Here is a 12569-nt window from a genome sequence, read left to right as displayed (position 1 = left end):
ACAGAGTCTTTTAAGGTTAAGTTCAAGGGGGGGCAAGTTCTGAAGGAGCCAGGTTTTGCCTCCCTTTGCTCAGAGGAAGGTGGGTTCCGCTGCCCTGCAGTGGTTAGGGGCTGGTATCCCCTGTACTCTCCCATAGACCCCAGCTGGGGCATTGGGCTGGAGGAGCAGTGGTACCTGCCTCCTCTGTGGCTTCTGCTCTGGGTTAGGAATCCCCTTGAGCCCTGTCTCCATTGACAGTTTGGGAGGGATGAACAGCAGCCCAAGAGGCAGCTCTGCTCATCCACCCCTTCTAGCCAGGCTCCTGCTGCAGGGGGGTCTTGGGACTCCCCAGTCTCCTCCCCAGCTCTGCTTTTCCCTCCCTGCATCAGTTCAGTGAGCTCAGGGTCCCTCCTCCTCCATGCCTCAGTTTCCCCAGAGCCAACCTTGAGTTTTGGTGGGTGCTGAGGCACCTCCAATGGCTCTGGGGGCCATGGAGCTGTGCCGGGCCCTGACAGGGACCAGTGTGGGTGATGGTGGTGGGGCTCATCCGCAGCTCCAAACCTCTGAGCCCTGCTCCAGCACAGTCCGGCTCCCCCAGTGCCGTGTGCCATGAGCAGGAGCCACCTATGAACCACCGGGTGCCAACCCCACAAAGAATGGGGTTTGCTGAGCAGAGCTCTGTGAAACCCCTCATTGAAAGGCTGTTAATGGGGGTGAAGCAGTATTTGGGCAGCAGGATGCCCGCGGGGCCGGCTGGCTGCCCTGCTCCCAGTGAGCTATTCAGGAGAGTCCATTGCAGAGCCCTGATGCTGTGTTCTTTCTCTTGCTTCTCTTTCTCTCCTTCTTTGGGGTTTGTCTGTTTCACTGTTTCCTTCTCTGCGGTGACTCTTCCCATTTCATTCCCACCATGTGGCGACACCTCCGTTGTGTTCGGTGACTCCTCAATTCCTGTTTCTCTTCCCCTCTTATAATTTGTGGTGTATTTTTTCTGTTCTTGGGGCTACAAAACTTCCTGACTCTCACCCCGGATTTTAATGGCTGATTTACATACATATATATATTGCTTTGTGTTTTGTTTCCTGCATTACCTTTCATGATAATGTTGTGGTTCTGTGCTTAATGTCTTTTGGTTTAATTACGGCTTTTTATCCATATAAAACCTCCTTCATGCTTATTTTTGGTTTTATGCTGCTTTTTTTTGTCCCTTCCCCACCTCTCCCGACTGCCCCCGGTACCTGCGTGATGGTGTCCCCCCATCCCCCTTCCTTCCTCCTCTCTCTTGCTTTTGCTTGTCCCACCCATGGAAAACCCTGCAGGCTTTTACGGGCTGGATGAATCTGACCTGGACAAGGTGTTCCACCTGCCCACGACCACCTTCATCGGGGGAAATGAATCAGCTCTTCCACTGCGGGAGATCATCCGTCGGCTGGAGGTGAGGGGGCCGGGGGGGCTGTGTGGGACCTGCGTGCCCTGGGCCCTGCTGCTGCCTGCAGCCTGCACCACCCTGCACATGATGAGCCTTTGGGGCTGGGAGCTGTTCCTCAGCACTTGCCCCACTATAGCTGCTGCCCCACGTTCCCTGCTCATCCGGATCACCTGCAGCTTCATGCTGCAGCAAACCCCAGCACACTCAATCCTGCGGTTTTGGAAACCTCTCCACTATCTTTTCCAGCTGATTGAACACAGCCAATGGTGCTGGGAGAGCACAGAAGCAGCTGGAAGCAGGGATGCTCCCCCTCCATAGGCTGCAGGAGTTCTGCTGCCCTGCATGGTGGCCCCTTGGAGGGGCTTGGGGCAGGAGCAGCCCCACCCTGGTGCTGGGGCTTCCAGCTCTTGCAGCCAGTTTCCCCTTTCTTGCCACATTCCATAGCCTGCTGTGACAGGTCTGCAAGCACAGACTGCTCCCAGGCAAGCTGCAGGCTTACTCACATGGTCTCTGCTGAGACAGGTTGACCTTGGGAGAAGAAAAGCTGCATCAACACGTTAGATAAGCTACAAGAACAGGCTCCTTATTTGTTGGGGGAGGTTTTGCTGATTCTCTTTCTGCCGTATGAATTGAGGTTCTGGACCTGGTTATAGCTGATGCCACCGAGAAGGAAAAATCTTGCTTCTGATGTGGATGTAAAGGACTTGAGGGTCTGATCCCCCCTGGGGAAAGGGAATTACACATTTTGATGCTGAGTCATGTGCAAGGCTTGAGCTGCCCTACAGTATCCCAGGAGTCCCCTGCAGCATCCCCTTCCTGGGAAAACAGCTCAAACCAGGCTCCCCAAGCAGGGCTAGCACAGTGCTGGCTGCTGGGCACGGCTTCAGGGTCCCCCAGCAGCATTCCCTGGTGTTGGGGCAGAGGGGTCGTGTCCCCACTGGTGCAGGAGGTTAAGGAGTGGAATGACAGCGTCCGTGGCCCCGTGGCCTGACACGATGTTTTTGCAGGGGGTGAGTTGGCACTAAAGCTCTGGCTGTTCTCTCACAGCTCTTCTCCTTCTGTGGCGCAGATGGCCTACTGCCAGCACATTGGTGTGGAGTTCATGTTCATCAACGACCTGGAGCAGTGCCAGTGGATCCGGCGCAAGTTTGAGACTCCAGGCATCATGCAGTTCACCAACGAAGAGAAGCGCACGCTGCTGGCCAGGCTGGTCCGCTCCACCAGGTACCTTCATCTTCCCTTGCTCCCAGCTGGAGCAATGTGCTCACCACCTGAGTCACATCCTGACATCGTGGTTGGCTGGCTCAGCAGGATGTCAGTGAGCTGCTGGGGCTGGCAGCTGACCCTGGAAGAAAGGGTCTAAAAATGAGGTTTAAATGCAGCAGCATCACTTGGGGCTGTGGCTGCCTTGGTGCAGTCCCTGTCCTTCCTCTGGTTTCCTTGGCACTGAACCCTCTGTCCCTTTGCCTCCAGGTTTGAGGAGTTCCTCCATCGGAAATGGTCTTCAGAGAAACGTTTTGGCCTGGAGGGCTGTGAAGTGCTGATCCCAGCCCTAAAGACCATTATTGATAAGTCGAGTGAGAAGGGAGTGGATTATGTTATCATGGGGATGCCCCACAGGTAACCCTGCCTTTCTTCACGGCTGTGCTTGAGGCACTGAAGAGGGGGCTGCTGACAGGGTTCAGTACTGGGGGGCACACTGGTTTCTGCCATTACTGAACTGGTCTTGCTGGTGGTGAACCTTAGCTGGAGAGCTCAGGCCTTGCCTGCTCTCTGCTCATCTTGGTGTTTCCAGCTTCAGCTCATTTACCACCTCCTCTGGAGGGAGGTGCTGGCTCGAGCAGCAGTGCTGTGTTCATGCAGTGTCTGGTGGCTGGGCCAGCCCTGAGCTGAGGGGTCTGCAGTGCCCTCCTCGGGTGACCCTACAACCTCTGTGTGATGTGGGGGGTGACAAGGCACTGTCAGCACTTGCTACCAGGCTGCACTGCTGGTTGCCAACAACAGTCTTGCTTTTTGCAGGGGCCGCCTCAATGTTCTTGCCAATGTGATCAGGAAGGAGCTGGAGCAGATCTTCTGCCAGTTCGACTCCAAGCTGGAAGCTGCTGATGAGGTGAGTCCCCTCTGCCCATAGTGATCTGCTGTCTCCTGGTATGGTGCCCAGGGGGTATGACTGCAGAGTGAGCTGGATTGTCAGTGCCAGTGCTGGTCTGTCCTTGCCTGTCCTGGGGGTGACGTGTGCCCTGGCTGCTGCTGGTGTCTCCAGCAGCTCTCCATAGGCATAAAGCAGTGCAGCAAGGTGAGGGGAAGGTGGCCGGGAGCAGAGGCTGGCTCGCACCCTTGGGCCCTAAAGCAGCTCCAAAAGCCCCGATGCTCAAATCACTTGTGCTGCAGGGTCTGTGACTACAATGCATTCATATTCCAAAGCTTCCAGTATTGTAAACTGGGATGATTTGGCTTTTGGAAAACTGGCCTGAGCTGACTTTATCCTGCTGTGCCCTTCAGGTGGAGTTGTGAGGCAGGAAAGCAGCAGCCTGGGGTGTCGAGGTGCCTTAGCTGGGAACAGCACCAATACTGCAGGTGGTACCAGTGATGGCTGTACTGCTGCAGTGCAGGCAGAGCTGGGGGGAGAGTTTCCTGTTTTCCAGTGTCTTCCCCAATGCACTGTACTTCTTGCCCTTTACCTTTGACCTTACCTGGGTAGGCTTGATGTGTGTTGGAGGTTTGTTGGTGGTCTGGCACCTGGAATGAGCTCCTTTTGCTTCGCTGGGTGCCAGGTCAGCTCCTGAAGTGAGCGCCTGGACCTCCAGGAAAGGTCCCTTCTTCCAGCCCCTGGGGTCAGTGCTGCTCTGCCTGAGGTCTCCTTCCATGCCCCTTATGTTCCTGGGGGTGACTCTCCTCTCTGTCCATCAGGGTTCTGGTGATGTGAAGTACCACCTGGGAATGTACCACCGTCGGATTAACCGCGTCACTGACAGGAACATCACCCTTTCCTTGGTGGCAAATCCTTCTCACCTGGAAGCAGCCGATCCCGTTGTTCAAGGCAAGACTAAAGCAGAGCAGTTTTACTGTGGGGACACAGAAGGCAAGAAGGTGAGTGGTGCTGAAGCACTCACAGTGAAGTGGCCTGGGCTGGATGGGGTTTGGTGGGAGGCAGGCTGGAGGGAGAGTGAAACAAACCCAGCTGGGTTTGGTTTGCTGTGCCCCTTCCCTTGCCCTCACCCTGGCTTTGCTCCCCCATCCTTCCCCACTGTCTTTGGGGATAACTTTGGTAGGGGCTCATCCATCCTGAGCTTCCATTGCTGCCTCCTCCGATGCTGAACTCAGCTGTGGAGGTGGCTGTGGGAAGGGGGTTTATTTGTGGTCTGATTCATCACAGACCTGTCTCCAACACCAAGAAGTGGCAAGGTGAGATCAAAAGAGCTTCCCTTCCTCCTGCATCCCAAGGGCTGGATATAAATAGACAAGTTCTGTCCTCATCTGGCAGGCAGTGTCCTCAGCCAGCCCCTGGGTACCAGAGCAAAAGTAATGTCACCAGAGCTGTATAAGCCATTGCCCAAATGGCTTCTGCCCAAAGCTCTTCTGGGGTTAAAGCGTGGGGGAAAGAGGCAATTGTGTTTGCTTTCCCTCAGTTAAAGGCTTTGCTTTGAGGTGTGTGTTTGGGAATGGGACCCGCTTCCCAGCCCCTGTGCATCGGGTGCTGTCCCCTGAGTGTGCTGCTCTTGTGCAAGGGGGGAGCTGGTGGCCACAGCCTGCTCCTGTGGCTGCGCCAACCACAGCAGGCTCCACTCCCACCCCCTGGAAAGCATGGGATGCATTGATGAGCTGTTCTGTGTCCTTTCTGGGATGCTGAAGGCTCACGGGGATGAGACTTGTTCCCTTTCCTGGTGGCTGTCCCGGCAGAGCCCCTGCTGACTACTGTGGTTTCCTACCTCCCAGGTGATGTCCATCCTCCTGCATGGGGATGCTGCATTTGCTGGGCAGGGCATCGTGTACGAGACGTTCCACCTGAGCGACCTGCCCTCCTACACCACGCATGGCACTGTCCACGTTGTGGTCAACAACCAGGTGAGGAGCAAAGCCCCTGTGTCCACAGGGTGCCTGCAGGCTCAGCTCTGGGGGTAGCTGGCAACAGGCAGTAGCTGTGTCCCAGCCAACATTCCTGGCGTGAGCCATAATCCTGGGATCAGCAAGGGGCATGTTAAACCCAGCTGCTCCACAGTAGAGGCTTGAGAGTCCAGCCTGGTGCAGAGGTGATCTAATGCTTGGCATGTGGGATCATGCAGGGCTGCTCTGTTCTGCTCCATGTAAACCAGAGACGTTTCACTGGGACCAGCCCATCCCCATGGGGTGATGTCCTGGGCATGGGGACCAGGACGGGCTGCAGTGCCTTAGTGTGGGTTGTGCTTTCCTGAGCCGATCCAATGCAGCTGCCCCACAGCACGGCAGCTTCACCATTGGTGTCCCATAAAGGAGCCATGTTCCAAACCCTTACCGTTGTGCTGGACCTGTCTGCTCTCACCCGCTGCAGATTGGCTTCACAACAGACCCCCGCATGGCTCGTTCCTCCCCGTACCCCACCGATGTCGCCCGCGTGGTGAACGCACCCATTTTCCACGTCAACGCAGATGACCCAGAGGCTGTGGTCTATGTGTGCAATGTGGCAGCAGAGTGGAGAAGCACCTTCCATAAGGACGTGGTGGTGGATTTGGTAAGAAACGGGGCAGGAAGCTTTATGGTAAAGCTGTGGCTGTGCTGTGGGTGTTTGCTGATGCCCCTTGGGATGTTCTTCTGAAAGGTGAGATTTCTGTTCGTAAATCGGAGAATGGTTTGGGCTGGAAAGGACCCTAAGGTCATCTAATCCCAACCCCTGCATGGGCAGGGACACCTTCCACTAGCTCATGTCGCCCAGGGCTCTGTCCAGCCTGGCCTTGAGCACTGCCAGGAATGGAGCATTCACAGCTACTTTGGACAACCAGTGCCAGTGCAGCACCCTCACAGTGCTTCTGTCACAAGCCTCTTCAGGGCTTGACATGAGGGGAGGGAGGAAGTGGAAAGGGAGGCAATGCAGCTGTAATAGGGCTTGGAGAGGTGACATTATGTATGGAGCCTACCCTCACTCCTGCACTGGGGTCCTCCTGTTTAGGACCCTTCCTAGCCCATCGACGCAGTTACCTCTGACTGTGGTCACAAGCAGCTGTTTTCAAAGGCTCTTTCTGTTCCTGGCAGGTTTGTTACAGGCGCAATGGTCACAACGAGATGGATGAACCCATGTTCACACAGCCCCTGATGTACAAACAGATCCGGAAGCAGAAGCCAGTGCTGCAGAAATATGCAGAGCTGCTGATTTCCCAGGGGGTGGTAAATCAGCCAGAGTATGAGGTACTGTCCTGGGGGGCCTGGGAGGACAACTGTGGGGGGAACATTGTGTTTGGTACAGACCTGCATGTCAGTGGTGTGATGGAGCCTGTTTCTGCTTGTACTTGTCACCTAAAGGTGGCAGAGCTGTGCCAGGGTTGGGTGAGCGCTGCAGAGCTGGCAGTGACAGGGTTAGGAGCCAAGGCTCGTCCTTGGACTGTGCCAGCTCTGAACAGCACAGGAACATCTAGATCAAGGATTGCCCCGTGATCAGTGCAGCACAGGCCATGTGGTGCTGGGCCATGCGGCACAGCAGGGACCCTTGGGACATGTGGGCTCTGCAGCACTCAGACTCTCTGTGCCCTGGGGCTTACTGATGCAGGTCCCTCTGGAAGCAAGTGCAGTAGCAGCTCTGCCAGCTTCTTGTCCTGATGCCACTCTGCAGCATCTTTAGGGTTGGATAAGAGTTGTCAGCAGCGCTGCCCATGGGGTGCAGGGGCCTCCAGCAGCAGCTTTGCTCTCAATGGCTCCCCTGCTTTGGGGATCAGCTGTGCCTTCTGACACCCTCGAAGCCTGTGCCAGGGCCCCCAGGCTCAGCACCCTTCTCTGGGGGAGACCTTGCTAACGCTTACCCACCTCCTGGTTCTGCCTTTCAGGAGGAAATCGCCAAGTATGATAAGATCTGTGAGGAGGCTCATGCGAGATCCAAGGATGAGAAGATTTTGCACATCAAGCACTGGCTGGACTCGCCCTGGCCTGGTGAGTGCCAAGCAACACCCTGGAGGTCCCTAGCAAAGAGCCTGGCTTCTCTAGAGCTGTAGCAGCTCTGTTCTAGTAAATCAGCCTTGCAGGGAGGTGGGACAGTGCTCTCTGCTCCTGGTGCCCTCACCCTTGCTTGGGGGTGCCCATGACCTGAGCTTTACACACGGAGCTGGGCATGGCTCCCACAACACTTGGGCTGCTCCTCCTCTGCAGGTTTCTTCACTCTGGATGGTCAGCCCCGGAGCATGACCTGCCCTTCCACTGGTCTCAATGAAGAGGACTTGACACACATTGGTCAAGTGGCCAGCTCAGTGCCAGTGGAGGATTTCACTATCCATGGAGGTAGGAGCTTGCAGAACCTATGCCACACTAGGTGTTTGTTCCAGAGAAGATGTGGGATAGGGCTGGAACATGGCCTGGAAGGAAGGGACCTGTTACAGTGCATCAGTCTGTGTGGCTGGCAGGTGTAGAGATTCTCCCCCTCTACTCTGCTTTCCTGAGACCCTCACCTAGAGCACTGCATCCAGCTCTGGGTTCCCAGCACAAGGACATGGACCTGTTGGAAAGGCTCCAGAGGAGGCCTCCAAAAGGATCCTGGGGCTGGAACACCTCTCCTGTGCTGAAAGGCTGAGAGAGGTCAGGGTGTTTGCCCTGGAAATGAGAAGGCTCCTGGAAGACCTTACTGTGGCCTTCTGGTATATAAAGCAGGCTTATGAGATAGGCACAGAGAGACTTTTTACCAGGGTCTGTAGTGACAGGAGAAGGGGTGATGGTTTTAAAGTGAAAGAAGGTAGGCCTAGATTGGACATAAGAAGAAGCTATTTTATACTGAGGGTGCTGAGGCGCTGGCACAGGGTGCCCAGAGCAGCTGTGGCTGCCCCATCCCTGGCAGTGCTCAAGGCCAGGTTGGACACAGGGGCTTGGAGCAGCTGCTCCAGTGGAAGGGGTGGTCTGTGAAGGTCCCTTCCAACCAAAACCCTTCTGTGAGCCTGAGGATTAGTTCACGAGGGACATGTGGCTGTGGGAAGTGAAGTGAGCAGTAACTCTTCTTCAGAGCTGATCTTTTTCCTGCACTTCCAATTTCTCATCCCTGGTTCATCCCTTTGGTCTGTTCCACTGCCTCGGGGTGTCTGTCAGTCCGTGGGCAGGTTATGGGACAAACACGGTGGTGCTGGAGCTCCCTCCCATCCTGTCCACAAACCAGCTTCTATCCTGGCAGGTTTGAGCCGTATTCTGAAAACCCGTGGGGAGATGGTGAAGAACCGGACAGTGGACTGGGCCCTGGCAGAGTACATGGCCTTTGGCTCCCTGCTCAAAGACGGCATCCACATCCGCCTGAGCGGCCAGGATGTGGAGAGAGGGACATTCAGGTAAAGCCATGCTCTTGGTAAAGGCAATTCCAGCCTTGCTGGAAGGGGTCCAAAGGGTGACAATGGAGTAATGCTTTCCCCTCTTCCAGCCATCGCCACCACGTCCTGCACGATCAGAATGTGGACAAGAGGACTTGTATCCCCATGAACCACCTCTGGCCCAACCAGGCTCCTTACACCGTCTGCAACAGCTCCCTGTCAGAGTACGGAGTCCTTGGTGAGTGAGGTCTGTGCTGGCAGATGGGGTGAGATGCTCCAGGAGGATAACCCCTTGCTTTTCTGCCATCCCTCAGGGTTCGAGCTGGGCTTCGCCATGGCCAGCCCCAACGCTCTGGTGCTTTGGGAAGCCCAATTCGGGGACTTCCACAACACCGCTCAGTGCATCATTGACCAGTTCATCTGTCCTGGGCAAGCCAAGTGGGTCAGGCAGAATGGCATCGTCCTGCTGCTTCCCCACGGCATGGAGGGCATGGTAAGGACCCCCAGCTCGCGGGCACCCAGGGGTGCCACTGCCTGGCTGCACCAGATGCAGAGCCAAGGGCAGCAGTGGCAGTGCCAGCACCGGGGTCTGGCACCAGCCTTGCCTCCTGCTCACCTTGTCCCCTGCTGGTCCCTGCAGGGTCCTGAGCACTCCTCCGCCCGACCAGAGCGATTCTTGCAGATGTGCAATGATGATCCCGATGTCTTCCCCGTGAGTGGCTCAGCCTCCTGCATCCTGGATGCGACCGCTGCCTTCAGCTGGGGAGGGGGCAGTGATACCCGGTTGGGCTCAGCACGGTGCTGTGGTCGGGTTGGGTGTAGCAGGAGGTGTGGGGTGCGCTGCAGCTGGGAGGGTGTGGGGAAAGGGGCTGGAGCTGGTGCCCAGGCTGCACCTCCAGCACCACTGGGGCTGCTGCACAGGTCAAGGCAGAGGTGGCCAGAGGGAGGCCTGGGAGGGGGTTGCCCAGGAGAAGCACAGAGCTGCAGCCCCCCAAAGGGATGAGGAGGGAGGAAGGGAGGGTTGGGTGCTGCTCTTCTCCCCACTGCTGGAGCTCCGAGGCCAAGATGCACCTTGTGTTTCCTGAACCCCCCTGACCTGTGCTCGCCGAGGCAGAAACTGGATGACTTTGACGTGCGCCAGCTCTATGACTGCAACTGGATCGTTGTGAACTGCTCTACTCCTGCCAACTTCTTCCACGTCCTCCGGCGCCAGATCCTCCTGCCCTTCCGCAAACCGGTCAGTGCTGGAGCCCTGTGTCCCTGCCCAGTCTGGGGGCAGCGCTTGGGGTGGGTTTGTTCTTCTACCTCCTGGTGCAGCAAACGTGGGCAGTTTGCCCCTGTCTGGGCCAAGGACCTCCTGGTGCTCAGGGCTGGCTTGGTACATGGCATGCAGCCTGGGTGGCTGCCACCCCTTCCTGTGCTTCATGGCAGGGACAGAGACACTGGGGCAGTGGACATCAATAAATAACCCAGTCCAGCCACTTGCCTTTGGCTCTGGCCATGGGGCAGGCACATCCCCAGCAGCCTCTTCCCCAGGGGAAACCCAGACTGGGAAAGCCAGTGCTGTCAGAAACTGGTGCCCAGTCTGGGAGGGCACAGCAGCTGGGCGAGGACCAAATCTCGTGTAGCTGCTCCTTGAGCTCAGGCAGGACGGGCAGGTTGGTACTTCTGGAGATGCTGACCCCATCGCTGCCTCTTCTCCCCCTCCAGCTGATAATCTTCACTCCAAAGTCTCTGCTGCGTCACCCTGAAGCTCGCTCCAGCTTCGATGACATGCTGCCAGGTACAAGCACTGCAGAGGTGTCCATTTCTGCCCCCCGTGCCATGGGATGAAGGGTGAAGGGCAGGAGCCAGCAGCTCTGGGTAAAGTCCGCCTGGCAGCAGCCTCTCTATGCCAAAGAGCAGCAAGTGAGGCTCATGCCACCGGCATCAGGGTAGTGCACACAGCCTGTGCAGGAGCTCTGTGCCGCTGTGGCACCGAGCTGCCTTCCTCCTGTGCTTGCCCAGTCGTGGTCAGGGTGTGCTGGCTGACATCCACCCAGCAAACTGCAGCCACCCCTTGTTGGTGCCAAGTCTGGCACCCCAGAGTGACACAGCTCAGGCTCAGCTTCCCAGTGTTTGCCACGGTGCTTCCTCCATCAACAGCTGCTTCCTACTGGAGCGGTGCAGCTGGGATTTGGCATCCCTGAGTCGTGATGGTTTATACTGGGAGCTGGACCTGGTACTGGCTGGTGTGGCCCTGCCTCTCTGGTTTGCCTGCTGAGCCTGGGGTCCCAAAGGGCCTGGTGTGGGATGCTGATGCTGGCACTGTGCTGCCGTGGCTGACGGTGCCATCCTGTCCCTTGGCAGGCACCCACTTCCTCCGTGTCATCCCTGACAGTGGCCCAGCAGCACAGAACCCCGAGCAGGTGAAGCGGGTGCTCTTCTGTACTGGCAAGGTCTACTATGACCTGACCCGCGAGCGCAAGGCCCGGCAGATGGAGGCCGATGTGGCCATCACCAGGGTGGAGCAGGTGAGCACGGTCCCATAGGCTGGGTGTGCTGTGGCCACCGTGGTACCCCTGTGACGTTGCCCTGTGTCCCCCACAGCTCTCCCCGTTCCCCTTCGATCTCCTCCAGCGGGAAGCTGAGAAGTACCCGGCTGCTGAGCTGGTGTGGTGCCAGGAGGAGCACAAGAACCAGGGCTACTATGACTACGTCAAACCCCGGCTCCGCACTACCATTAACCGCGCCAAGCCTGTCTGGTAGGGAGTTGGGTGGGAGTGGAGGTGTGGCTGTGATGCTGGGGGGCCTGAAGGGTCCCCCCTCATCCCCCCCGTCTCCCCCGCAGGTATGCAGGGAGGGAGCCAGCAGCTGCCCCTGCCACCGGCAACAAGAAAACCCACCTGACGGAGCTGCAGCGGCTCCTGGACACGGCCTTCAACCTGGACGCCTTCAAGGACCTGTCCTAGGCGCCAGCCCGGCTGCCGCAGCATGCTCCCGTCTGTCTGTCTGTCTGTCCTTCGCTCGCCTCCCCCCAGCTCCTTAACTACAGACCTTGTAAAACCCCAATGCTAGCGCCTGGATCCTTGTCTGGCCGTTCGTGCAGCCGGGGCGGGTGGGACCCTCGGTTCCCTTCTCTGCGGTGGGGCTGCTCCAGCGCACATCGGGGCTGCTCCAGCGCACATCGGGGCCGCTCCAGGGCACATCGGGGCCGCTCCAGCGCACATCGGGGCCGCTCCAGCGCACATCGGGGCTGCTCCAACGCGGTGGATCCGGGCTCCTCCCGTTCTCCCCGCTCCGGTGTCACCGCCGCTGGGGGTCAGATGGGTGCTGCGCGTGTCCGGTGGGGTCCCGGGGGGGGGGGTGACGGGGGTGACCCCGGCCCGGGGCTCGCGTTCGGGTCTCCTTCGGGTCCGGGGGGGGGTGCGGGGGGTTGGGGTGTGCAGCGCCCACTCGCGCACGGCACGGCCGGGTTCACACCCCCCGGGCGCGCTCCCGTGTCGCAGCCGTCGGTCACGGGCGCTCCGCCCCGCGCGCTGCCGCATCCGTCACGCACGACTCCCATCCCCCCCCCCCCCCCCCGGTATCGAGCTCTCGGCGCTCGGCTGCCCGCGCCTGGCGGGGCGGGGCGGGGGGGGGCGGGGCGTGCATACTGATGCGCTCGCGGCCCCATTGTGCGCGGCGGCGGCGGCGCGCGCCCGGCCCGGTTCGGTTCG

The 12569-nt window shown here is 58.3% G+C and overlaps 1 protein-coding gene across 5 annotated transcripts in view; it reads left to right on the top strand.

The window, feature by feature from the left end:
- OGDH (oxoglutarate dehydrogenase) overlaps positions 1 to 11922 on the top strand; it is a 31093-nt gene extending 19171 nt beyond the window's left edge. For all 5 annotated transcript variants that reach the window (XM_034070614.1, XM_034070611.1, XM_034070615.1 and 2 more), the window contains 19 exons: positions 1296 to 1411; positions 2475 to 2629; positions 2879 to 3025; positions 3425 to 3515; positions 4316 to 4495; positions 5342 to 5470; positions 5934 to 6113; positions 6632 to 6784; positions 7417 to 7519; positions 7736 to 7864; positions 8742 to 8892; positions 8982 to 9109; positions 9186 to 9364; positions 9512 to 9583; positions 9986 to 10108; positions 10582 to 10654; positions 11221 to 11384; positions 11461 to 11615; positions 11702 to 11922. In XM_034070614.1, the coding sequence (XP_033926505.1) occupies positions 1296 to 1411; positions 2475 to 2629; positions 2879 to 3025; positions 3425 to 3515; positions 4316 to 4495; positions 5342 to 5470; positions 5934 to 6113; positions 6632 to 6784; positions 7417 to 7519; positions 7736 to 7864; positions 8742 to 8892; positions 8982 to 9109; positions 9186 to 9364; positions 9512 to 9583; positions 9986 to 10108; positions 10582 to 10654; positions 11221 to 11384; positions 11461 to 11615; positions 11702 to 11822 (2549 nt within the window). In that variant the 3' untranslated portion in view covers positions 11823 to 11922. The remainder of the gene's footprint in view (positions 1 to 1295; positions 1412 to 2474; positions 2630 to 2878; positions 3026 to 3424; positions 3516 to 4315; positions 4496 to 5341; positions 5471 to 5933; positions 6114 to 6631; positions 6785 to 7416; positions 7520 to 7735; positions 7865 to 8741; positions 8893 to 8981; positions 9110 to 9185; positions 9365 to 9511; positions 9584 to 9985; positions 10109 to 10581; positions 10655 to 11220; positions 11385 to 11460; positions 11616 to 11701) is intronic.
- Positions 11923 to 12569: the final 647 nt, after the last annotated feature.

Source organism: Melopsittacus undulatus, chromosome 18 (genome assembly GCF_012275295.1).
Source record: "Melopsittacus undulatus isolate bMelUnd1 chromosome 18, bMelUnd1.mat.Z, whole genome shotgun sequence".
In the NCBI taxonomy this organism is placed as follows: domain Eukaryota; kingdom Metazoa; phylum Chordata; class Aves; order Psittaciformes; family Psittaculidae; genus Melopsittacus; species Melopsittacus undulatus.
This window is presented reverse-complemented; position numbering and strand designations above follow the sequence as displayed.